This window comes from Apodemus sylvaticus, chromosome 10 (genome assembly GCF_947179515.1).
Source record: "Apodemus sylvaticus chromosome 10, mApoSyl1.1, whole genome shotgun sequence".
Classification (NCBI taxonomy): Eukaryota; Metazoa; Chordata; class Mammalia; order Rodentia; family Muridae; genus Apodemus; species Apodemus sylvaticus.
The window spans coordinates 95,254,473-95,280,595 of record NC_067481.1 but is presented as its reverse complement, the minus strand read 5'-3'; the positions used below and the strand labels follow the sequence as shown (position 1 = coordinate 95,280,595).

Sequence of the window (26,123 nt, the reverse complement as noted above, 5' to 3'; positions counted from 1 at the left end):
GGGAACCACTATGCCAGTTACACTGGTCCAGATGGAGCCCTGAGAGACCCACCCTGAGCAAGACTGAACCAGCCAAGTGGTCTGAACTCAATCCTGATGGGGCCCCTACCAGCAGGACTCTGGGACTCCTGGGGGGCTATGAGCTGCTGTTACCACAGCTGCCAGCCTTACACGGGGCAACAAAGCAGGCTTGAGGGTTACCCTTGGGTGCAGGTAGTGATCATGTGACTTCAGACCCTCACTTCAAGGATTCAAGATACTGGAGCCTTCCTTCTCTCCACGGCCCCTTCTAAAGTAAGAGCTTCAACCAGGCACGGGACCAGTCAGTGCTATGAACCAGGAACCAGCCTGAGACACCCAGGACCCATCTGCTTCAACCCAGAGGCTGCGTCTCATGACACAGTCCAGCAGGTAGGCTGGAAATTCCCCTTGCATATCTTCCTCTTACCTCACCCTCTCAGAAGCTCGCCCGGTGGAGCCGACTTCTTGTCCCTGGTGCTGATGATTGTGCCCTGAGGTTTTGGCAGCAGCTTCCAGGCCTTGAGTAGATCCATCGGCTGGAATAGATGTCCAAAGTATGCCGCTCTGCCTGCTCCCTGCTTCACAGCCCACGTGCCACCATGACACTGCATTTTAGCACCCATGGGATGGCAATGCCCAGCCACCATACTTGTCTCTGTGTGCCTAGTGTCCAGCGTGGGAACAGCTTGCATGTGTAAGCTCTGGGGGTACACAGTCTGTGCAGACACACCTCTGTGCACAGGGAAGAGACATGCGTGAATTCAGGTCGCCCCTTGTCACACTCTGAAGGAAGCTGGGCCTCCAGGGGAGGGTGTGTGCTGGGTGCCTGCCAACCCTGAGCTCAGCCCGAGTTTCTCCTGGGGCTGAAGAGCAGGTGCGAGCTATGCCTAGGCCCGAGGGGTTGATACAAGCATCATCTGGCAAGATCTAGTCTCCTTCCCACAGGCCTGCCTGGCAGGTGTCACGGCCACAGTGGATTGACTAGGCAGAGTCGTCCCCGGCTGCCTACTGAGCCAGGTTTACAGATGAGCATGAACCGGGATAGTTTTACCCACACCTGGGACTCAGCTGCAAAGATGGACAGAATCTGACCCTGGAGCACTGGCATCTGAAATACTTGATCGACTATATCATGTGGCCATCTGGTCAGAAGTAGCCTCTTCCCTGCCCGGGACAGCACCTTCACTACCAGACTCCATATTCCTGCTCAGGTAAGACCTAACACCAACCTGACCACAGTGTTGCAGACTGCTAAACATCTGAGCTTGGTTTGCTCCCTAAACAGGGTAGTAACCTTCTGTGTCCCTCTTGGGCTTCAGAGTCCGAAGGTCATAGGGACCCAAAAGTCATCAGACCGTACACCCTGTGGTAGGTGCAGTCAGTGGTGTAAGGCAGTCCAACAGCTCGAGTCGAGCCCTCTCTTGTCTTCTAGAACCGGGATCTCGGAGATCTCTGAGGTTTGGGCCACAAGTGGGGGCATCTCTCTCCCACTGCTTGGGAGAGTCACTGTTTGTGAGATTTGCTAATTGGATACAAGGCACTCGTGAGTCCCCGGGGCCCGACCTGTGATAAGAAAGGCCAGGTTCACTAGCTCTCCTCCCCTGCCACTCCCTGCTGTTGTGACGTTTTGTTTGTGGGCCTGTTTTCCTCCCCAGGCAGGGTCAGGTACCCTTCGAGATGTTAATACTGACTCTCTATTTCCCTCTCCCTTTCCATCTCCTGTGAAACTAGCCTGAGTCGCTCCCTGTCTCATATCCAGCTAGGCCTGGACCTACACCCCACAGCCTTCGGGCTTCCCTACCCTGAGACACTTCAGCCAGGATGATCAGAACTCTCCGACCGTCAGCTATGGGCTCCAGAGTGGGTGAGAAAACACTTCTACACAGAAGGGGATGCCTGGGGCCCTCGGGTGGCTATAGGTCTTATGGCTGCAGAGGTGGGTATTGATGCCCTGGCCATCCCATCCACGTGAACCAAATCTGGGGACCTGCAAGGGAAGGAAGGGAGGAGACGGAGGTTCCTGGGACACAGGCCAACGAGTGTGATCCGAAAGAGCATTGGAACCACAGCCCCACCAACACAGTCCTAGGGGTCCTAGTGTAGACAAGACAGGACTGTGACAGAACGAGCCACCATCAGCCTAGGCAGCAAGACATAGACCAAGCCCTCTTTGGTAGTCCCGGCATAAACCAGGCCAGGCCCCAAGGAGGCAGAGGGGAGAATGGTCCACAAAGGACATCAGAGCATGGCCGTCTTCCATAGGCTGCCACATAAGAGATTTTGCTAAGAGTCTGCTCTCTGTCGCTGGAAGCAAACCCCTTCCTCCTGGTCCGGGAGACCCTTTTATGTCCCATTACAGAAATGAGAGGCTTGAAAGAATATGGGGTCAACCCTCTGTCTCTGAGTTTTGGGGTCTCAGTGTTCACACGATAAGCACACAAAGCAGCAATCAAGGAGGCACTTACACACATGTACGTGTGTACAGAAAACATACACACACTTGCAGATACTGTGTGTTCCAGCAGACATGCTACATTCGGGCCCAGGCTATGTAAATAGAAACGGATACAGCTCTGCCAGTGTCCTCCAGGTTCTCCATTCTAGAAGGGGCTTTGCCTGAGGCAGTCACAGGGAACTCCTTCTCGCGCGCTCACCAACACTCTGTTGCAGGTGCCCTGGCGAGTCCTGGTCTTGCCCTCCTCCTGTCCCTCACTGCCCACTGCTCGGGTCCTCAGGCTAAGGCCTTGCCCAAGGGAGGCCTGAATGCTAGTGAAGGCACCGACGCATGGGTCAGGTGAGCAAAACCCAAACTGGCCAAATCGTTTTCTCTTTTTTTTTTTTTTAAAAGATTTATTTATCTATTACATTAAGTACACAGTAGCTGTTTTCAGACACTCCAGAAGAGGGAAGCGAGTCAGATCTCATTACGGATGGTTGTGAGCCACCATGTGGTTGCTGGGATCTGAACTCAGGACCCTCAGAAGAGCAGTCAGTACACCTAACCACTGAGCCATCTCTCCAGCCCCGCCAAATCGTTTTCTAAAACAGGGTGTGAAGAGGAGAAGTGGTCCTGAGTCCTCTGCTGGTGGTCCCAGGAGGAGGGACTATATGTCCAGGGTCTGTCCATCAGGCTCAGACATCACTGACCTAGAAGGCCTAGTCTGACTTCAGGGGTGCAGTGTCAATTATGTGGCAGTAAGTCCCTGGCCATTGTCAATAGTGTGGGCATGATCATGAGAAGCCTCAACCATCAGGGACTTTCTACCTCAGCCGGTGTCCCCCAGTCTTCCCCTTTGGAGCTCTTGGCCATCATCCCTCACGTCTTGTACCAGGACCAGGGCCTTCAGGCCCTCGCTATTCCCTAAGTCATCTTAACTTAGTCATTTTCCTCTGTCTGCGGCTCCCCTGCGGGAGCTTGATTTTTCCCCCATTTCTTGGGGGAAAGTGTTCGTCACATGTGCCAGTCGGCAAACGTGGGTGATTGGTCAGGCAGGGCCAGGGTCCCAGGTGGGTCTAGCCAAGCCTGGGTTAGTATCAGAGACACCCTTCCCCCCAGTAGGTGGATGTTATATAACACCCCGAGAAAAGTCCAGAAGATGACCTCACCTGTGGTCACTCAGCATGTGACCCTGTACCCTTCAGCAGCCACCAGGACTGGTCCATGCCTGAGTCAAAGCCAACTGAGCCTCAGCCCCGGAGCGATGGCCGGGACCCATGTTAAAGCACCATCCAGCTGAGAACCTGGCCCTAACAAGGTTCTCTAGGATGGATGGTGGAAGGAGGGAAGGAGAAGAGGAAGGGAGGAAGGAGAGAGCGAGGGAGGGAGGAGGGGAAAAGGGGAAGGAAATTTTGTCTGTAATAGATACTCTCTGTCTCTTACTCCCCAGTGGTGGGGACAGCTGAGTGATCCTACTCCCCTGCAGTAGCCAAAGCCTCCCTTGCCTTTCTTCATGGGTCTTCCCTTTGGACCCACACGGCCTCGTCCTTCTGCGCAGGGACAACACTTCCCTCCTGCAAAACTTCTGGTGCTTGCCAGCCAGCCAGCTGCCCCGGGAACAGCTCTCCAGTTTAATCAGAAGCCTGGCTTTGCAGAGGGTCCCACTCAAAGCCTGGCAGGTAAGTGCCTCAGGGGCCGAAAAACAGCCCGCGAATTGCAGGCTAAGGAGCAGGATGCGAGAGAGTACATGGGTGCAGGGCCAGGTTTGCAAGGACTTGAGGGGTTGGTGCACTGCTTTCCTGAAGCTGAAGGCTTATCTCCAGGTCATCCTGCCAACCTCAAAACTACCTAGAATGTGACTCTTTGGTGACCCCACTGTTGCAAACAACCTGTCCCTTCTGAGAGGACTCTTCTTCTATGGGATGATTGATGTGAGCACCTTCATAGGCTGGTTCCAGCGCGTCTGGCTACAGGGTGCTTCGGCCTCGACTTGAAATGACCCAAGTCTTGTCCAAGTCAGGCCCCTCCCTGGGCTCACCTGGGATTGATGCCTCTTTGAGGTGGTCCAGCCCCAGGACTCAGGAGGGAGGGTCTTTCATCCCACCGGCCTCTCTCCCAGCTGGGGCTGCCAGAGCCTGGACTGAGGCCGGCTGAGCCCACTTGGTCCTATTTAACTGTCATCTGCCCAACTTTACAGAAGGAACAAGCTGGACGGTGTGGCACAGGCCTTTAGGCCTTTAGGGACTGAGCAGGGGACTGTCTCAGCTCTGTAGAGAGATCCTTTCGTTTTTGTTTTTTTTAAGATGTATTTATTTCATGTATGTAAGTACACTGTCGCTGTCTTCAGACACACCAGAAGAGGGCATTGGATCCCATTACAGATGGTTGTGAGCCACCATGTGGTTGCTGGGAATTGAACTCAAGACCTCAGTCAGTGCTCTTAACTGCTGAGCCATCTCTTTAACCCGCCCGCCCCCCATTTTAAGCAAACTTTAACGAGTGTGCACCTAACCTCAAATTGTCCAGATACATATTGTGCAAACATATAGACTGGAAGAAGAAGAAACGGGTAGACCCATTGTGATAGTCAGCGCTGTCTACTGCCTGGCAGGACAGATCAGGTATAGCAGAGGAATTAAGAACACAGGGAAGATTTTTCAGAAGTTTAATCGCTGGAGCTGGTATGTGCAGACAACTTTACCACACAACAGAAAAAACACATGCTTCTTACCAAGACAAAGGCATCACTGCTCTAAGATCCGCCTTCCCAGGCCTTAAAAAGAAAGCATCTAGTACCTGCTCTCGGAGCACGATGACCTTCACAAGAAATCAGTTGCAGAAAGTTGATGGAGAACTCTCAGATACTTGGAAATTGAGCAACACACTCTTTTGGTTTTTTGAGACAAGGTTTTTCTGTATAGTCCTGGCTGTCCTGGCACTCACTCTGTAGACCAGGCTGGCCTTGAACTCACAGAGATTTACATGCTTTTGCCTCCCAAGTGCTGGAATTAAAGGCGTGCAGCATCACCACCTGGCTGAACAACACACTCTTTAAAATAGATTTATTTTTATATGTATGGCTGTTTGCTGTCATGTGTGTACATCACATGCATGCCTGGTGCCTGCAGAGATCAGAAGAGGGTGTGAGATGCCTCAGAACTGAGGTTATGGATGGTTGTGAGCTACCATGTTGGTGCTGGAAATTCAACACAGGTTCTCTGGAAGTGCAGCTGGTACTCTTAACTGCTGAGCCATCTCTCCAGCCCATGAACAAAACTCACAAGATTTTATTTCTGGGGTGAGAGGTCTCATGTATCCCAGTCTGGTCTTGAACTCACCACATAGCCAAGGATGGCCTTAACTCTTTTTCTTTTAAAGATTTTTTTTTAAGTAATCTATGTTTTTCTGCATATATGTCTGTGTACTGTGTATGTATGCAGCAGTGGAGAGAGCTAGAAGAGGGTTTTGTATCCCCTGGAACTGGAGTTCCACACAGTTGTCAGTCGTCAGGTAAAGGCTGTGAACCAAACTCAAGTTCTCTGCAGGAGTGGTTAAGGGATACCTTCACTGCTTGCCCATCTCTCCAGCCCTCGGCCCCAAACTTTAAACTCCTGAAGTCAAAACCTTCCAAGGGCTTGGATTCCAGGTGTGTACTACCATGTCTGGCATCAGGACAGTTGCCAAAAGGTTTTGAGCTAAATGAAAATAAAAAGTACAGCCTGCCCTGCTGGTCTCTGCTGGAATCCCAGCAGTCTAGAGGCTGACAGTCTGAGAGGACTGTGAGTTTGAACCTGAGCTACAGAGCAGGGCCTTGTCTAGAAGAAAGAAAATTTATCAAAACCAATCGAGTTCAGCAGGAGTGGTGGTGGCCTACAACTTTGAATGCGTGTGTTAGAAAAGAGGAAGACAGGTCCTGTAAGATGGCCTGGCTTGTAAAGGGTTTTGTTACCAGCCTGACAAGCTGATTTTGATCCCAGAACCCAAATGATGGAAAGAATCATCTCCTACAAGCTATCCTCCAGCCTCCACACACATGCACACACGCACGCATGCCACAGCGCGTATACAACCCCACCACCACCACAGGGGGGTAAAGTATTAAAAGAAAAATATCTGAACAGTACAGTTTTCTGTCAGAAAACCAGGGGGAAATGAGAGAGAAATCTAAAAGAAGAGCGTGATAGACGAAAAACCAGAGGCAAAAATGAAGGAAGCCGGAAGGACATCGATGCTGCCCCCCAGGAATGGCAAAGCGCGCCCAGCCTGGCTGCTGGCAAGGGCAGAGAGACGAAGTTCTGATAGTGGAAACTAGCAAGCCTTTGCCTCACACCCCTCGACAAAGGGATGGTAAAGAAATGGCCGTCCTTGCGCAGGCTTAGAGGGAATGAACCCGTCCCCTGAAAGGCAGACTCTGCTGTTACCCACTCGGGGAACATGGCAACGGCTCACCTCACTAGGCGTGTTGCATTCCTGTCCTCTCAGGACTCAGGAGAATCGCGAAACCCCTATAAAGGAAAGAAAAGAAGGGAGGGGAAAAGGGAAGCAGTGAGGGAAGGAGGGAGAGAGAGACAGAGACTTTCTAGGCAAAGCTAATCCACCGTAACCATCTGTGGGGCTGCTCGCCTCGGGAGAATGTCAGAACTTACACACCGTTGAACAACTGCAGTTCAAATCTGAACATCTCTAGATTTTTTTTTTTTGAGACAGGGCCTCTATATCATCTTGGTTGCCCTTAAACTCACTCTGTAGAGCAGGCTGGCTTCCAACTCACAGAGATGCCCCTGCCTCTGCATCTAGAGTGCTGGGATAAAAGGCGTCGTCTCTGGCCTTCCACCTCAGTTGCTTCTCTCAGCACGATCTGTCTCGGGCCTTGTTTTTTTCCAGCTGCCTTCTCAATTCTGGGCTACTACAGGTTTTCTCTCACGCATATCTCCAGTTCCTTCTTAGAGTATGCCTTCTGCTGAGGGGGTTAGGGGCTGAGCAATATCCCACCAGGGCCGGTCCACACTGGACAGACAGTAACCTGCTGCCTGCTCTCTACCCCTGCTTAGCTCAGCTGCTTGGCCAACCTCGCTGCACGGCTGGGCCTCCAGGACGACTTCGAGTTCTACCCTCCCAACCTTCTACTTTTCTACGAGTGAGTGTCCCTGCCATCAGAAGGGAGGTTTGAATCCAGGACTGCAGTGACGATCTCCTCATCATGTGCCTGCCAGTTGTGTTGGGCCGTCACCCCTGGTCTCGGGCCACCCTGGAGACACTGGGAAGGCTGGTGGGAGACCCAGTCCTGCCTCCCTGATTTCCCTCCACTTGTCCTCAGTCTAACCCAGGTGGGGGACACTAACTGCCGGGCCTTCATTCACCACGCTGCTCAAGGGGACACAGAACTGCTGGCCAACTTGCCCAACCAGAGAGTTGCCCTACAGCACACAGCCTTGGCCTGTCTGGTAGGTACCTCCGGTGGGGGTAAGATTGAGCAGTGCAGCCCAGTTACCTGTTCAGCACTGACCTGCTGTCTCTGCAGGGGGGACCCCGCCTACAGCTCAGTGCATCAGACCTGTGGCTTCTCGGGGCCCTGGTGTGTGACATGGGGGCACCGCAAATCGTGACTGCAGACCCTAGTGTGCTGAAGAACCTGCTTCGCTGCCCAAGGCTTACCGCCATGCAGATTGCTGCCCTCAACACCCTGCTGGCCAGTGGGAAGACGCAGATAGGGTGGGTGGGTGTTCCAGGAATGAGGCTTGGGGGGAATCCAGGAAGGCTAGAGGCCCTCCTTCCTTCAGATAAGATGGGAGGGGCTTGAGGCTTGAACCCAGGACAGCAGTGACGCCTGTCTGAAGTCTTAGTGTTCTTTGAACTCTAACCCCACTCTGACATTGCAGACTGAAGCACTGAGGTACAGAGCTAAGGGTGCTTCCCACCACCCAGGGTTCGTAGCAAAACAACCCCCTAAACTGTGTGGGCACTGGCCGGGAACTAAGACCCTGCGAATATTCTTTCAGCCTGCTTAGGAGATGGGGTGGTGTATTAGACTCCAACACAGTACCCTTTCCCATGCACCAGGCCTCCTGGCTCCTGGAACCTGGAGGGGCTACAGGCCCTGGGACCTCTGGCCACTTACATCGACCCCCACCTGTGGGAGAAGGTTCAGGAGGTAAGAAGGTGCCTGGCACTGGACTGGCTGTGGGTACCACCAGTCCATCCAGGACCACGAGTGCCACACAGCTACTCTGAACCTCGAGTGGTGACCCGGGGTGCGCCTTATCACACAGCACATAGGGTCTGTGGGAGGGACCAGGTTGACCCTTCCTGTGACTGGGAATGGACACCCTTGCCTCCGCCAGGCTGTGGGCTTGGATTTCTTCCGCAGTGTGGTTGCTGCGTGCCGGGCAGGCCAGCTGAGCAGGCAGGATGCCAGGCGCTTCGTTGTCAACTTCCTGGAGTCCAAGGCCACTTGGGTGTCCTCGAGGCTCAAGCGGCGCACAGGTCAGTGTGACCACTGTACACTAGGGACTTGATGCCTACCCCTAGTCTGGATTCCTAATTCCTAGTCTGTGTCAAGCTCTTAGCTAGAGACCAAAAATGAGGAGAGGAGTCAAGGTCTGGTTACGATCAGAAGTAGAGGAGGCTGGGCCTGCTGGCACTTAAGGGGCTGAGACAGGAGGATCTTAAGTTTGAGGCCACCAGCCATGCAGTAGTGGTATATGCCTTTAATCCCAGCACTTGGGAGGCAGAGGCAGGAGGATTTCTGAGTTCGAGGCCAGCCTAGTCTACTGAGTGAGTTCCAGGACAGCCAGGACTACACAGAGAAACCCTGTCTCGAAAAACCAAAAAAAAAAAAAAAAAAAAAAAAGTTTGAGGCCAGCTTGGAATACATAGCAAGATTCAGGTCTGCCTACTGGAAGAAGACCGAAGCGGGGGCCCAGGGTTAAGGATGAGTCCCAGAGCCAGCAAACTGCCATCCCAGGCCTTCGTCTGCCAGACGGCTCATCAGCATACCTTGCAGGGAGAACCTGTGTCCGTGGCAACATTACAGCAGCCACCCTGCACGATGACCTCTTCCTGGTGCACTACGACTGCACCCAGTTGGAATCCTGCCTAGGCACGCGTGTGCTCAGGGCCAACCTGGACCCCTTGCTCCAACACCCGCTGCCTGCTGAGTGTCAGCGCGTTGTCAAAGCCAAGCTGGCTCAGGTGTGTGGATGGTCTGTGTGGGGTGGAGGCTGGAGGGCCCAGCTACAACTCAAACTGCCCACCTGCCTCAGATCTACCCACACGGCGTCCCCGAGGACCAGCTGCACCTCATCACCTCGCTGGTCTACCTCTACTCCCTCGCTGAGATCGGCCAGTGGAACATCACATCCGGAGACACAGTAATGGTCCTGCTGGCCTCAGATGCGGCTCTGGACAACCAGACCGAGGTGAGGGTGATAGGGCGGGCTGGCGGTGCGGGCAGGAGCTGGCTGGTCTGACTGGCCCCGCCCCACTGAGCCTGGCCCCGCCCATGGCCCCGCCCCCAGGCAGTTCTACAGAGGTTCTTGGACCATAATGGCAAGGTCACTGGCGCTCTTCTGGTGGCCATCGGAGGTTCCCGTCTCTGCTGGATGAGCCTCAGGCAGATCCAGATCATCCAGCCCTCAGAGTTCCGGTGAGCCTCCGGGTCAACCACCTCCCTAACATGAGTCCCTGGGAAAGCTGAGGATGGGGGGAGGGGTGGAATAGTCCGAGTCATGCCACCAGAGGTTTATTGGATCACCATAAGAGAATGTCACAGATAGCAAGGGAGACAGCCTGTAAAGTGCTTGCAGCACTCGCATAAGGACCCGGATTCAGATCTCCAACATCCAACAAAAGCTGAAGAGAATCACCACACCTATAATGCCAGCACTGGGGAAACAGGGACAGGAGGGTCCCAGGGGCTTGCCAGGCGGCCAGTCTGGCTGAAACAATGAACCCCAGGCCAGTGTCCCAAATAATAAATTGCTACTGAGGAACATACCTGAAGTGAACTCTATACATGCACACGCATGCATGTACACACACACACCACATGCACTCATAAAGGTGCTTGCCACCAAGTCTCACAGCCTGAGTTCGATCCCTGGGTCCCACACACTGTAAAGGCAAGTACTTACCTCACACATGTATCATGGTACATACACACACAAATAATATTTTAAGTTTAAAAAGCATAAAATGAAGAAAGGAAGCATCACAAGCTGAGTGACTTAAAATGAGAACTATATTCTCTAGGACTTCTAGAGGTCAGAAGTACAAAATCAGGACGTTCGCAGGGCCAGGCCTCTCTGAACCTCACAGGAAGTCTGCCTCGCTCTTTCCTATGTGTCTGCATCTAAACCCCTATCTGTCACACAGACACCAGAGAGGGGAATTAGGGCTATCCTAGGAGACTTCATCTTCTACTCTGATTTCATCTGCGAAGAAATGTATTATTTTCAAATAAAGCCACTCTCTGAGGTACCAGGTGGATTTAAATTTGGGGGAGTGACACAGAGGGCAAGAAGAAATCAGCTCCTTAAAGGACGCAGGATACACTCGGGGGTCCCGTCGGGGGCTCTCAAGCCTCTCCGCTGCCTCATCCTACTCCTAGGCTGGCCGGAGCTCCAGACATCTCTCCCTGCCCGCAGAGTCGGAAGGATGTGCTCTTCGCCAAGGCTCATGAGGTCTTTAGGAACACCAGCAACGTGGGAGAATATTACTACCTAATACGCCCCTACCTCGGTGAGCCCTGCCCTGTGCCTCCTCTCCCCCTCTGCCTCTCCTTAGTTACCCCTACCTTTATCCTGTGTGTCACCCCAAACCCTCTGCCTCCTTGGCTCTTGCCTACCTCCCCAGGTGGCGCCCCTTTGGAGGAACTTCAATACCTGGCCCAGGCCAACATCTCCATGGACATTGATACATTCACCAACCTCAACCCCCTGACCTTGAAGGTGGGCCCAGTGGCTACCCTGTTTTGTTTTGTTTTGTTTTGTTTTGTTGAGATGTGGTCTACTCTGTAACCCAGGCTGAACTGGACCTCACAATCCTGCCTTTTTGTCTTGAGTACACTGTGGTGTATACCAGTAATCCTAGCACTCAAGACAAAGAGGCAGGGTCGGCCAAGCTGGGGACCCCAGGTCTTAGATGCATATGTTCCAAAGCCAGAGGAGTGGAGGTGGCATTTGACCTCTGACCCACAGTACCCATCCTGCTCGGTCCTGGGAGCAGCACTGACTGCATGTTGGGTCCTTTATGAGGGGAGGCAGCCCCACGGATCTTCACACCTCCTCCCCAAACCTCTGGCTTCATTTGCAGGGCATGGGTGTGGACAGTGTGAGAAATCTGCTGGGCCAGAACCTGGGAGATCTGCGGAAAGCCCGCAACCACCCAAGTGTCGTCCTGTGGATGCACAGTCACAACATGTCAGACCTGTCAGAGATGGGACTGTACGCCAGCCCCACACTGGCCGACGTGACCAACGGGCCCCCCAACACTGCCTCCCTACCACCCAACCTGATCCACTCCTTGGATCTGCCAGGGAAGGACAGTGTTTCCCACACCTCAGGTATGGTCCACACCCCTGTTCCCATCCTCTGCAGACCCCTGGCTGTCCCTACCTTTCATTTGCCTCCTGGGAACTATCATGTGTCACAGGTGGCACAGGCCATTGCCTAATGAACCATCCATAGTGACATGGTTGTCTTGTCCAAAAGCTATCAAATCAAGACCAAGTCTGATGGCCCGAGGTTATAACCCCAGCCATTCGGGAGGCTGAGACAGGCGGACTGCGAGTTGTTCGAGACCTGCCTGAGCAGCAGAGCAAGTTTACAGCTAATCTGGGAAACTTGGAGATAGCCTGCCTCAAAAATTTATATATAGGAGCTGGAAAGATGGCTCAGTAGTTAAAAATACTGGCTGTTCTTCCAGAGGTCATGAGTTCAATTCGCAGCAACTACATGGTGGCTCACAACCGTCTGTAATGGGATCTGATGCCCTCTTCTATCATACAGGCATACACGCAAATATGCATAAATATGCAAAAAAATTAATTATATATATGTATATATGTGTATATTATTGTATATATATATATAAATATATGTATTATATGTGTACACACACACACACACACACACACACACACACCAGTGAATGTAGCTCAGTGGAAAAAATTTGCCTAGGCAAGTGCAAGGGCCCAGGTCCTCAAATTGAACAAAAACAAAACAAACGCACAGGCCCCCCGCCCCCCAAACCACAAAGAGTGAGCAGGCTGAGACCAGAAGAGCAGTCTTGGATGGGCTCCACCACCCACCCTCCTAGCTGTCACCACCACAAGGGGGAGGATGCACAGAAGGGATTCTGAGGGCATCTTCCAGTGAGGACTGATGGGTCCCTCTCTTTTTGCACCTACAGGAAGTCCTCCAGTTCATCTGGGGCACCTGCCACTTGCAGTGGCCCTGCCTTCCAGCCTTTTGTGGCTGCTACTGTGTCTGTTACCTTCAGGACAAATGGCCACTGCTCACAGGACACAAGGGCTGATGGCACTGACCCAGGGCAGCCAGACCCCTGAACGTCAGACTCAGGAGAAATGGAGCTGCTAGATGGGACAGGACACCCGCCTAGGCTCAAGTGCACGTCCCTGGTCCCAGGGGACCTGCTATGTCCTCTGAGGCTGGCTCTGGTACGTGACTCAGATCCCAAGATCTGAGCCCGTAAGGCAACAGGACCCACCCATCCAAAAGGACAAGTTGGTAGGAAGAAACAGAGTCCAGATCTTCTGGTCTATTCCAAGAGAAGTGGGACTCGATGTTACTTCGCCTCACTGGTGGATCTGAATAAAGCACAAGGCTATTGCATAGCGTGTCTCTGCTAGAGCCTTGTTGGGAACAGAATCCTCTTGGCAGGACCTAGACTGTGGTGGCCTCTCACACCCCTCAGCTGGAATCTCCACCCTTGGAGATGTCAGCAAGCACGCTGGGAAGGCCTTGAATAGCTACTGCCTGACTGGGGGCCATATTTCATTCTTCTTTCTAATAGTGGGAGGGATGAATATGGGAGCTGTATTTATGTGATCACGAGAAACTCCAAACTCATTCTCTTGACTTGTCTTGGGAATACTTCAGGACATCTCAAGGGGGCACATGCCACTGTTTATTGAGTTCAAGAGTTCTCAAACTTTGGCGATGACCCCTGGTACCCCCTCCTAGTCAAGATGGCCCCAGTAGAGCTGGGGCCAGAAGGCTTAGGGGTGGTGGTCTCAGCTCAGTCTTAAAGCTGGGAGCAGGGCTGGAATCCATGCAAATACAAATCCCGGCCCAAGGAGTGGGGCTCCGCTGGAGAAGGCCTCTGCAAAGAGAGGAGGCGACTCAGATTCCCAACTCCATCCCCAGCTCTGCCCGTGGGCAGCCCAGCTCACCTCGGACATTGAAGTCCAGGACCAGGTAGCCATTGGGGATGCCACCCTGAAGTCCCAAACCCAGCCTGTCCAGGTCTTTCTGCTGCTGCCGGAAGAGCCAGTCCCGGACAGGGCTTTTATCTTCCTCGGTCTTCAGGTCCACAATGTGTGGCCCCAGAAGGTTCTGTACCTCAGCTACACTCAGCCCCTGTCAGAGAATGGGGTAGCCATCAGGGTCTCTAGGCCCCCAGGGATTGGAGGGGCCACTGGGAATAAACCACAGCCCACAATACCTCAACCCCTATATACAAGGGGCCCTTCAGGAGGCCATATGTCTTCCAGCAGAGCCTGTCCAAACTCCCTCTCACAAGGCCAAACATCTCCTCATGAAGCTCTCACAAGGCTCTACCTGACAAAAGGCCCTTTGTCCCACATAAGGATCCCACCGATTCCTAAGCCCTTCTCAGGCCTCTATAGGCAACTCTACAGTGCCTGTCTCGAGCCCCTCCCTAATGAGCTCCCACCTCTGCTCACCACCAGGGAATCCACCTGCAGTCTCTTGAAAGTAGCCATGTCCATGCTCACATTGTGCTGGCTGAGGGCCCGCAGGTCCTCCTCAGAGGCCCCACCTGCAGGTGTTGAAGCCTCAGTCTGAAAACTCACAGCACAACACAGTCCCACTCTTGACTAGCACACTCGTGTTTCTGAGAGATTGTCTTCTTCCCAGCCCATCTATGCTCAGCAACCATCTGGACCACGGGGTTCAGAAGGGGTCGGAGAGCCAGGTATCAGCGTCAGACCTCACAGCCGTCCGGGGATGGGAGGCAGGGAGAGGCTAGGACTTGGCACATGACTGTGGGGTCTGCAGTGTTCCTGTGGTGGCCACCCCTTGTGTATGCCTTGACTCACCCAGGAATGTCCTGATTTTCTCAAAGTATTCCAGCCCGCTCATATTCTGGAAGGCGGAGCAGGCCTTCTGATAGAGAATACCCAGATGTCTCTGGCTGCACTTGTCCAGGTCTTGGGGCCCAACCAGCCTGGGGGGACATTGCAGGACATGGCGGGGATTAGGAAGCTCTGACTATCCACTCAGCCCTGCAGACACCCGAACTCACCACATAACACTGGAGGGAACAGAGTGCAGATCCCGGTGGCTGAAGTCACATAAGTAACTTAATGGGATGTCACTCAGGGCTTTCACTATGTCCCTGTCCAGATGGCCTCCTCCCCGAAGATAGCGGGTGACCAAGGCAACCACCTGTGGGAAGAAGCCACTAAGGCACCTTGGGGCAAGGAAAACTGCGTCCCCCATCAGGGCGCATGCCCCATGGGGTAGATGCTACCTGGGCATTCATCTTTTGTCCTTTGCTGACTTTGAGCAGAGTTTTCACCGTGTCTGGTGAGGTCACATTCCACTGGTGGATGTTGTCGGCACTAATATATCTGAAGAAGTGACCCAGCCGCTGGATCAGGGTCTCCGGATAGCCTTGTGGGTAGGTCTATGGAAGAGGGAACTGTGAGGGCCAGAGTAACTCCTGGAGCCGTGGTCCTGGATACAGCAGGCACATGGGAGGCCATTAAGAATTACCTTGTCCAGTTTGTGCTTGAAGATACTGAGTTGCTCGTAGGTGAAGGGAATCTCATTCACAAGGTCCATCTGGCCGGCCAGCATGGTACCATTCACACAAGCCTCCAGCTCCCAATTCTGGTAGAAGATGAGGTTTTCATCTATCTTGGAGGGCTCCTTCCCTGGAGGGCAGGCTTTCTCTGCAAGGGTAGGCAAGAGTCAGAGGTTCCTCTCAACTCTCTCTCCTCCCACACCTGCCACGACACAATGGCCTCAGTTTACCCATTGAAAAAATGGGGCAATCCTAGTCACCCTGTGAAGTTATGACTGACCAAGCTGAGGAGGCAGGAAGGACCACTGGTAGGAACAAATGAAACTCTACAGTGCTAGAACCCTTGTCCCTACTGTCCTATCTCGGTCTGCTACCCAATAGACATGGCCCTGGGCTCACGTTCTGTGTCCCGCCGGAACCTTGGGTGTATGACAGTCAGCTTAGACCCCAGCCAGGAGGGGTCTCTGGAGATGCGTTGCAGCCACTCAGCTATGACATCCTAAGGGTGGAGCATGGTAGGTTGAGTCTCAGGTCCAGCAGCCACAAGGCCAGGCTGGGTAGCAGGACCTTACCTTGGGGATGCTGTGGACGATGGACTCATCCAACACTGCCCGCAAGCCCTGCAGAGCATCCAGGGTGGAGACTGACCACTTTGACGGGGGGCTGTCCAGAAACAAGGACACAGCTCAGAGATCAAGAACGTGGCCCCAGGTAGACATCAGGAGACAGGAACTGGGACAGATCATGCCTCTGCTGAGAGGTCAGGAGTGCAAACCCCCAGGGAACAAAACCTGACAGAATACAGCAGGAGAGACCCGGCCTAGGAAACCCAGTCTGGCTATGGATAGCTGCACATGTAGCTAGCTGCCTATAGGCTAAGCAATTCCTACTCACCCATAGGGGGATCTTCCACTCCTTAGAACCTCCCTGACTGCCTTTTCCTGGCCCTGGTCCAGGGGTCCTCGGCATCTGGCCAGCCAGGGGAGGAGGACTTCCGAAGATTTGGCCACAAATTCCCCAGGCAGGTCACAGGCCAGGCCTCCAAGAGCCTGTGTATCCGCCTCGCTCACGTGAAATCCATACACGCCCTGCACACACAGCCAGCGTTAGCACCCCAGGAGAACCACCAGGTCCCCTCTGTGCTTTGTCTCTACCTCTAGTAGATGGTACCATTCCAGACCTGGCATTTCAGAGCCTCCACCAGCAGCCTCTGGCGCTCCAGAGATCTCCGTGGGAGGACATCTACATTGGCTTTAGAGATGAGGGAGAAGAAGTGGGCACAAGCCTGTTGCCCTGGAAACATGGCTGGGCTATGGAGAGGAGGGCATGCTGGTTACTGTGTAAGTATACAGATACAGACACAAACACACACACAGACACACAGACATAGACACAAACACATACAGACACACACATAGACAAACTCACAAACTCACACAGAGACACAGACACACACACACATAGACAAATATACAGCAGACGTGTGCACGCGCGCGTGTACACACACACACACTCCATTCCACTAAGTGTCACACAGTCACTGTACATTGTCATCCAGGGCTAGACAAAGGGAAGATGACACCAAGTCCCCAGCTTGGGGCCTACTTGAGGAAGAGCAGCAGGTCCAGTGGGAGAGCATCCAGTTCATCCTTGGTGAGGTGCCTAGGAAGGCGACGGGCCAGACAGCGCAGCTGCGGGGAGACCAGGACATACAGCTCAGAACGTTCTGGGCCATAACTCTTGAGAATGGCCTGGGGCACCCCAGTTCCATTCCACCCTACATGCCATAGGCCAGACCCTGGCTCTGTTCACAGACTGTGACATGAATATCCCACTGCCTCAGGAGCCAGGGACAGGTCTGTCTTGATCTTGAATCCATACAAGTTAGTCACACTGGCCTCCCTCTCCCCCTCCTGAGTCATGCCACCATATTTTGACCATATTTTGAGGACCGAACCTTGAAAGACAATGCAAGGTCTCCAGGAGAGGGACAGCAAGATCAGCTCAGACTTAAGAAGGGATAGCAGGCCCAGAAGAGAGGCTGTCAGTTCCCCAGAGAGCTGAGCCCGCAGTAGATACACACACCCAGTGGTCAGCTTAGGCAGCAAGAGGAGCTCTGAGGGGAGCCACCAGCCAGGACCAGACCCGAGTTAGCATGAAGATAAGCGGTGGTATTCTAGAAACAAGTCACCAACCTCCTAGCCACAGTGTATCCCTATCATACCGTAGGTGGGGACCACAGTGGGGACTGACCTGATGTGTCCGGAGCGTGAGGTTCTTCTGCCTCACAGCCATAGCCAGCCCCTTGGCGTGTTCCATGCTCAGGCCAGACGCCTCATCACACGTGAGGCCAAGAAAGAGGCCTGTGGGGAGACTGGGGACAGGGCTGGGTGTCTGAACCCAACACTGTCCCTCTGGAAGTGCTTCCCTGCCCAGAGCACCCTCCCTTGAGAACCCTGGGGGTGGGGGCTCTCATGGCTCTCTTTGGGACAAGTGACAACCTGGAGGACAAGGTACTTGTGCCCTGGGACCCAGTCCTTCCTCTAACCCTGAGCCAGTGAGGTCGGGAGGGAGTGGGTAAAGAGATCAGACAAGACATAGAGATTTTGGGAGCCTGGGTGCCTGGCCCCTGTTCACTTAGCTCACCAGGGCTCCTGAATGCCCCAGAGCTGCTGAACCCACCTGGCAAAGTCAGCAGTGCCAGCATTCACAGCATGGAGGAGGGTGGCCTCCTACGGGGGACAAGGCCTGACTGACATTTCCCAAGCAGATAGGTGCTTCTTTACCTAAGAGCTTGGCCTCAGGGTTCTGCGACTCCCTGGGCTCAGCCACACTTTGCCCACAGCCCTTTTTGAAAACTGACACTAAGGGACAGTATTGTATTCATGTGTAAATTACAGAAAACAGCGCCCCGCCCCGCAGCCCCAAGACTAGAATAGAAAATCCTCTGTTTCCCCCTAGAGGACCTCACCTGACTTGTAGTCTGGGTCTGCAGAAGTGGCATCCACCCTAGAGCCAGAGGATACAAAGCTAAGAAAGGCCAGGGCAAAACTGGCTGCTCTCTGGCCCCAGCCCTCTGCAAATCCCACTGGGTGGAGAGAGAGCTGAGGCTCTCGCCCCATTGTGTCTTCTAGCTTACACTCCCGTAGCCCAGGGATCGTCCTCACTAACTAGGAGTGTCCCCACTTTCCAGTGTTCTCAGCCCATAACCCTCCTGGAATGCAGGCCACCCAGCAATGACCCAAGGAGACAGCAAAGGACAGGCAGAGCCTCATCCAAGGTCCCAGCTCATGAAGGCCCTGGGTTCCCTTGCCTCTCCCTGGAGATCAGCCCGCCCCATACTCACCAAGACCAAGGAGAAGGAGTAGGAAGCCTCGGCTGCAGATGGGACTTCCACAGGACCCCAGCAGGGGTTGGGCTGTTGGCAAGGCCATGGTCTGTGGATAACAATGGCCTCTGTTTGGAGACAACGAGGGAGCTTTGGGGCCCTGGAATGCCCCTGTCCAACTTCTGTGGGTGCCTACCAGGCAGACTCTCCACACAGACCGTTTGCCAGGCCCGCCCCTAGGAGAACCAGCCCTCCGGTAGGGAGGGGCACTGGGTCTGAGTCAGCCAGGCACCTCTGCTATGAGGCCCAGTGGACAACTGAACTCACCCTCCATCCCCACAAGGCAGGGCAGAATTGAAAGCACGGGACAAAGAGGCAGGGCTGTCTCCTGCTCAGGTTGTCACTGGTTCCCCATTTGTACCAGGGGCACTGAGTGGTTCAGGCTGGGGCGCCCTTGGCCCTGAGGCATGGGGCTGAAGATCTCTGTGACTTGCACAAACGCGTGGCCCCATCAGGCTAACCACGCTGTAGAGGGAGGAGATGTCCCTTCCATGTCAGTTCCTTTGGGTGACATGACTTCTATGAGAGCTTTTCAAGTTCTGATATGATCAGGATAGCAGCGAAATAAAATGGATACCAGACAATCCAGTGTCCCCTCTGGGGTGGGCTTCAGGGGCTCTATGGACAGCGGGGGTGGGGAGCTGTTCTTTTGAGAATTGTCCTCCTGAGCATGTGTGGGACAGTGTTCTAGCTGGCTTTGCCTCGGGCCTCTCTTGGCCCCCCCATTGCTCAGAATATGGGCTCCTCACACCCCGAAGTAGGAGTTACCTGGACAGCTCAGCAGTAGGGTTTGTCTGGGCAGCCCCAGACCTCACAGGCTAGGAGGCTCCCGCACCAAAAAACCCCAGAGCAGGTAAATCAAGCTGGACCAGAAGATGATGTGTAGGGTAGGTGACCCCCAGACAAGAACTGTGTCTCCGTGTCTCCTCTCAGCCCAGGAGACGATGCAGCCTGCAGCCTGCAGCCAGCCTTATGTGCATCAAGACCTGCCTCTCATCCCTAGTGGGAGCTCCTTAAGAGCCTAGCCTCTACAGGCAGCTGCAGGCCCTGGAATCTGCATCTTTCACACCCACATCCTAAGAGACGCAGATGGGAACCACTGTCCTACAGTTACATACAATTCAAGATTCTGGTGCCCACTCCTCTCAGTGTGAAACAGAAAAACCCACAATGGTTCCATCAGCATTGTGGTGCAGGGTCCCAGGGCTGGAGGAACACAGGAGAGTCGTTTAGACGCACCCCACCCCTTATTGGCTATGATCGGCATCAATCAGCATTCAGTGCCCACCCCTTATCGGCTATGATCAGCCTCAGCATCCACCGCTCACGTATCGCCCGCACACCTGCCGAGCACCACCTGTATGCCAGGCCTTGCTGGTCCTGTCTAGGACTCTAAGATGGGACCAAGCCATGGAGAGAGCTGGCTCTGGCTTCCCCTTATGGCCAGGTGACATTGTCCCTTTTTCCCCAGGAGGCTCTGAGCAGACCACAAGCTCCTCAGCGTGGAGTGTGAGGTGAAGTGGGCATTCTCCCTCCATCTTGGCAGGTGAGGGGGTCACAGTTTAAAAAAAAAATTACAGCCTCTCTCTGCTTCTTTGCCTGGTGCTGTCTGTACAGCTGCATGTACAGCCGCATGCACAGCCTCCCCCAGCTGTCTAGGGCTAGCCCTGAGTGATAGGAAATGAAGTCAGACCACATTCCTTGCAAAGGTCAGGCTTGGGTGGGTAAGGGTGAGTGGGATCAAAAGCCAGGGATGGGCCATCAACACAGGGGCCACCTGGTTCTGCCTTAAGCACAGAGATATCTTGAGGCCAGCTAGGGTTGCACAGGAAGTGAGGGGCAGAGGGGAGGGGAGTCCTTGCCACTCCCCTTGGTGCAGCAGGGAGGAACGCCCTTGGTGGGCAGAGGGTGTCTGGCTTTTCTTCCGACAGTTCTCAGAACCTGGGCTGCTTGTCCTGACCCTTGGCCAGCTGGGCCAGAGATGCCAAGAGGCACTGCTGGAGATGAATATCCACCCTACCCACAATGCACTTTGGATATGAGTAACTACTGACCTCTAAGTTAGCATAGGCTCTCCTGTCACTCTGACCCCCATAAGACCATTGTGGGCCCCTTAACAATCTGGACATTGGGGGTGTTTCTAGGAAATAAGGTTTCCAGGAAAGTCCCTTGGCACCCTGTTATGAGAAGCCCCAGCTGAACTGGAGTTTCCAATCCCAGGGAACCAGCACCAGGCTGTCCGAATGGGAAGTGGACCAGGAGTCACTCACAGGAGACCTGTTCACACTGGCTGTCATCCCCACGACCCCCATGTGACCTATGAGCCATCTGACCCTCACTCTGAAGCTCCTTGCATGCCTCACCCCTGGCACCCTAGGGAAAAACCTGGATGGGGACAGCTTTGGCTGTTGCCACAAATGTGCAGTCCGTTCAGCACCACTGTGGGCTCAAGACTCAGGTCCTGGAGGAAGAGAAAGTATGGAGAAAGGCCCCTGGTGCAGGTCTCCTAGGGCTGTAGTGGAGCCAGGCGGAGCACGGTGAGGTATGCTGGGGCAGCAGGGTGTGGAGCAGCCCACATTCCTGGCAAATACTGACGGTCTGTGTACGTGGAGAGGGGAAAGCAGCCAACCAGGTGGGAGATGGCTGACTTTTGTCTGTTTACCGGAGTGCGGAGTCCTAACACCCACCACAGCACACCCCCCCCATCTCCAGGGTTTGGCTGTTTCCATGGAAACACTAATAAGCTGGTCTTCTCTGACTCGGTTTCCTCATCTAGGAAGTAGGTGTGGACAGATGGTTCAACCTCTCTGGATGTCCCAAGAACAAATGAGTCCTGGCCCAGGCATCTGGGAGTGAAGCTTTTCATGCCCTGGGAATGTGTGGGCGGGGACCCTGTACAGGGAGCTCTAGACCAACCTTACACCAGGCCTGAACCACACGGGGAGAGGACTGCTCTCAGCCTTCACCCTGGTGGCCTTCCTTCTTTACTGTCCTATTTTCCAGGGGGACAACACTGAGAAAGCACAGGCCAGCACCACAGGACAAGACAGAGTATGGCCTCCCAGCAAGGCATCCCACTCAGCTCTGGGAGCAGGATGCTGGACACAGCCAGGCCACAGCTTCTTTTAGACGCTTCCAGACTCAAGCTGTGCTGTAGATACCATAGTGGGCAAGTACTGGGCAGGTGAGAGGGCTTCAAAACACAGGCCCAAGGCTGGGTCAGAGCCACCGGATCACGATGCTGAGATGACTCAAGCCACCTAAGCCTGGTGGGCATCCAGAGGCAAAGTCACCACAAATGCCACAGTGTCCTTCTCAGCCTTCAGTCCCCACTTAGCAGAGTGACCTTAAAACTAAAAGACCGGGCTGGAGAGGTGGCTCAGAGGTTAAGAGCACTGACCGCTCTTCCAAAGGTCCTGAGTTCAATTCCCAGCAACCACATGGTGGCTAACAACCATACCAAATGAGATCTAACAACCTCTTCTGGAGTTTATGAACATAGACAGCTACAGTGTACTTACATATAATAAATAAATAAATAAATCTTTATTTAAAAAAAAAAAACTAAGAGACCTCCGACCCTTCCAATAATTAGTAATTGCCAATTCCCAGTGTAGAGTCTGTCCCTGCTTTTAGTATCTACATGAAGGACTAGACTATGGCCCGGTGGTACAATGTGCTCTCAAGAGGAGGCATGCACACACACACACACACACCCCTACCTACAAAAACCTTCTGTTTGCAGAACTGAGTTTACACAGCTCCCCTCTCTGACCTTTTCCCATGAGTGGGTTTTTATTCTATGCAGTTGGACCCAACCCTAATCTTCCCAGAATTCAACCAGGCTGCCAGGTAGAAGGATCAGTTTACAAAATCAACAGAGATATAACAACTAAAAAACTGCCAGACAGGACAAACATGTATAATAAGGTGGGAAATAATGTCCACATGTTTTATTGATAAACTTCACAATATGATAACTATTGGTTGTTTTATTTCATTTTGATTTTCTAAAATTGCAGCCACATTTAGCAGTCAGTGCTCTCCTTCAACCACGCAGGGCCTGAGGATCAAACGCAGGCTGCCAGGCATCAAACCTTTACCTGCTGAGCCACCTTGCTAAAAACAGTCTGACATGGCTCTGACGGGCCTGAAACTCACTCTGTACACCAGGCTGGCCTCAAACTCACAGAGATCTGCCTACCTCTGCCTCCCAGGTGCAAGGAGTAAAAGTGGACTTAATCACACCTGGCTTGGGTGTTTTTATTTTTTGAGACAGGACCTCATGTAACCCAGACTCCATACTGGTCTCAAGTTTGATGGATGCCAGAGATGACCTTGAACTTCTGATATTCTCTCTCTCTCTCTCTCTCTCTCTCTCTCTCTCTCTCTCTCTTGGTTTTTTGAGACAAGGTTTCTCTATGTAGCCTTGGCTGTCCTAGAACTCACTCTGTAGACCTTGAACTTAGAAATCCATCTTCCTCTGCCTCCCAAGTGCTGGGATTAAAGGCGTGCACCTACCTGCCCTGCTCTACCTCCACCTCTTAAGTGCTGGGATTACAAATGTTTCTTGATGTCAAAATTATTGTTGCCTAGAAAAAGAGAGGACTTCTCAGATAAGGGCATTTGTCACCAAACCTGGTAACCAGAGTTCAATCCTCAAGATCACATGATGGAGAAAAAGACCTGATTCCAGAAGGTTACACACACACTGACACACATATGCACAGTAAATACATGAATGTAATAATAATAAAAAATAAAGAAGTTTTGCTTCTTTTCATAGAAATGTATTCCACATGTCCCATGGTTCTTGCCGATCTGCGATAGGGCTACAGACGTCATCACTTGGCTGCATCTCTTCCGGTGAGAACAGCCATTCCTGTTGGTGAGCAGGCTTTGAAATGTGACATGCCCTTTTGCTTTAAGGAACGGGTTTGAGCCTAAATGAAATGCTGGCCACAAGCGTGCGTGCGTGCGTGGGGATGGGAGTCAACACTAGTGACCGTGACCACACAGGATGGACATAAAGCTTGCTATAATCCCAACAATGTTAGCTGCTGAAAAAATGACAGCATCTGCGGTGTCTGCTTCCGCAGTCCCTGTTGACAAGGCTCACACTCCCATGGTACAGACTTCCATGGTACATACTTCCGTGACGTTGTAGAACCCCTCTATATAGTAAAATATCTGCCCTCTTCATCAGATTAGCTGTGCCTGCTTGCAAACAGCTATCATGATCAGGCTTATGACATTCCCTCGTAGAAGAAGAGTGTGAGAAGTGTCATTGGACTCTCACCTGCGTATGCAGCTGCTCCTCCACTTCACATGCAATTCTACCCTAACTGCATGTAGCCTCGGGGTTAATACAGGCTGTGGACGGTTAACGAGGAGGTGGGGGTAACATCTCTGCGGCCATGAGGAGCTGCCAACTATGCTGGGTGTAGCCCCTCCAACGCTGCTGCTCCAGGGCCACCTACACTCCTGCCCTAACCTATCATCTGTATATCCTTCAAGAAAGCTGAATAAAGCTGTCCCAGCACCCGGGAGGCAGAGGTAGGAGTTCGAGACCAGCCTGGTCAATAGAGTGAACTCCAGGACAGGCAAAGCTACACAGAGAAACTCTGTCTGGGGGTGGAGGTGAAAGAGAAAAAGAGAGAGGAGGGAGGAAGAAAGGGAGAGAGAGAGAGAGAGAGAGAGAGAGAGAGAGAGAGAGAGAGAGAGAGAGCTTCTCAGGAAGGAATGAAAATTCTTTGCATCACCCTAGAGAAGGAATTCTCACAACACAGTACCTACTTGTCATGGAAGTATAGCTTTCCCTTGTAATTTTATGTTAAACTCATTAAGGGACATTGTGAGCTGAATGTGGTGGCTCACACTTATAATCCTAGCACCAGGAAGCAGGAGGCAGGAGAATGGCCTTGAGTTTAACACCAGCCTAAATGACATAGTAAGTTAAGAAGGAAAAGAAACATTGTTGTTGAAGTCGTTGATACCCAAGGCCATTCAGTGTTGGATAACACAGCTCCTTCCCGTTTGGAGAGTCCCCTGCTCCTGGTGGCAGAACCAAGGCACACCTGGCACGCCTGGCACACCTGGCACGCCTGGCACACCTGGCCCTTTGTGAAGCATGACCGACTCCCTGGGAGGGCAAGTCAGGCTATCCTTGAGTATCTACTTCTGACTAAAGGTCTCAGAACTGGTGAAGGCACAGCAATGCACAGTTGACTTCAACAATTTAGAGGCACTGGAACACCCCTCAGAGGGAACGTGTTGCAAAATATCACAGGAAGAAACTAAAGAGCACCGGGCAAGCACTTCCTAGTTCCCAGACTGGCCTTTTTTCTCCCCACACGTTTTTCCCCCAACATTGCCTGAAACACAGCCGCCCAGACCCCCTCAGGTTCCACTGAATCGGTTCTCACAACCCTGAGAATGCTCTTGCCTGAGGTGTCACTCTTCAGACTTCGGGTCACCTCCCAACTCAGCAGACAGGCGATGATGTCTCCAGTAAACAGGCTGCACAGTCTCACGACTTCTGTGGATTCCTATGAGCCAAGAAAAATCACTAGAAATCTCTTACTTTGTCTTTGTTTCTTTTTTTGTTTCTGGAAACAGTGTCTAATTGTAACCCAAACTAGCCTTGAACTTGTGACCCTCATACTTAAGCCTCTGGAGTTGTGTGTGTGTGTCACCTGCCTCTGCCTGAGCTTAAAGTCTTTCACTACCATGCCTGTCTTTGGTTTTGGTTTTGTCTTGTTTTGAGACAAGATATCACTTAGAAGCTCTGGTTAGTCTGGAACTTGCTGTGGAAATCAGGCTACCTGGTACGCATTTTTGCAGCACACATATAGGAGGAGAACTTGTGAGATCCCAGGGACTGAATTCAGGTCATCAGACTTGATGCCACACTCCTTCCGGGCTCCCTCCGGCTTGCGGCCCCTCCCCCACCTTGAGACAGGTTTGCCCACTGACCTGGTGCTCAGTGGTTCAGCTGCCTGTTGTCTCTGTCTGCCCAGTGCTGGGGTTACATGGATTCTGGGGATCAGACTCAGGTGCTCATGCTTTCAAGAACCTTCTTCTCCAAGTCAGCTTGCCAGCTCCCTGCAACTATTGAAATTGGTCCCAACATCCTTCTCTCTCAGAACAGCTGTTCTTACATAAATATTCGTAAACAAAACCACTTCCAACTTTGCTTCCTCAGGGTTGCAGCCTAACTTTTCTCGCTTGATTTAGAAACAAATGTCATCGGGTTGTAGACTCATT

The 26,123-nt window shown here is 52.8% G+C and overlaps 2 protein-coding genes across 2 annotated transcripts; one reads left to right on the top strand and one right to left on the bottom strand.

The window, feature by feature from the left end:
• Positions 1-1,842: 1,842 nt before the first annotated feature.
• LOC127694932 (mesothelin-like protein) lies at positions 1,843-13,079 on the top strand. The gene is made up of 15 exons (XM_052196714.1): positions 1,843-1,885; positions 2,692-2,815; positions 4,017-4,137; positions 7,510-7,595; positions 7,776-7,902; positions 7,980-8,170; positions 8,519-8,609; positions 8,800-8,941; positions 9,462-9,649; positions 9,721-9,876; positions 9,976-10,103; positions 11,067-11,197; positions 11,312-11,406; positions 11,771-12,020; positions 12,869-13,079. Exons 1-15 carry the CDS (start codon positions 1,843-1,845, stop codon positions 13,054-13,056), a joined length of 2,061 nt encoding a protein of 686 aa, XP_052052674.1. The 3' UTR covers positions 13,057-13,079.
• Positions 13,080-13,578: 499 nt separating this feature from the next.
• Msln (mesothelin) lies at positions 13,579-19,028 on the bottom strand. The gene is made up of 16 exons (XM_052196712.1): positions 18,816-19,028; positions 18,441-18,478; positions 18,152-18,201; positions 17,723-17,843; positions 17,075-17,160; positions 16,650-16,779; positions 16,364-16,557; positions 16,042-16,132; positions 15,869-15,968; positions 15,439-15,617; positions 15,194-15,349; positions 14,966-15,108; positions 14,760-14,887; positions 14,385-14,479; positions 13,872-14,058; positions 13,579-13,801 (listed from the first exon to the last, which is right to left on the bottom strand). The coding sequence occupies exons 1-16, from the start codon at positions 18,901-18,903 to the stop codon at positions 13,713-13,715; spliced, it is 1,875 nt and encodes a 624-aa protein (XP_052052672.1). The 5' UTR covers positions 18,904-19,028; the 3' UTR covers positions 13,579-13,712.
• Between the last annotated feature and the right edge of the window lie 7,095 nt (positions 19,029-26,123).

What these genes read in the sequence shown, in the direction of transcription:
- LOC127694932 (XM_052196714.1), top strand. Translation starts at nt 1,843, where the DNA reads ATGATCAGAACTCTCCGACCGTCAGCTATGGGCTCCAGAGTGG. An exon ending in ATCCAGCCCTCAGAGTTCCG is followed by an intron (nt 10,104 to 11,066) that starts GTGAGCCTCCGG and finishes TCCTACTCCTAG; the next exon opens with GCTGGCCGGAGCTCCAGACA. An exon ending in TCAACCCCCTGACCTTGAAG is followed by an intron (nt 11,407 to 11,770) that starts GTGGGCCCAGTG and finishes CTTCATTTGCAG; the next exon opens with GGCATGGGTGTGGACAGTGT.
- Msln (XM_052196712.1), bottom strand. Translation starts at nt 18,903, where the DNA reads ATGGCCTTGCCAACAGCCCAACCCCTGCTGGGGTCCTGTGGAAGTCCC. An exon ending in AGACCCAGACTACAAGTCAG is followed by an intron (nt 18,202 to 18,440) that starts GTGAGGTCCTCT and finishes TGTCCCCCGTAG; the next exon opens with GAGGCCACCCTCCTCCATGC. An exon ending in GTTCCCTCCAGTGTTATGTG is followed by an intron (nt 14,888 to 14,965) that starts GTGAGTTCGGGT and finishes ATGTCCCCCCAG; the next exon opens with GCTGGTTGGGCCCCAAGACC.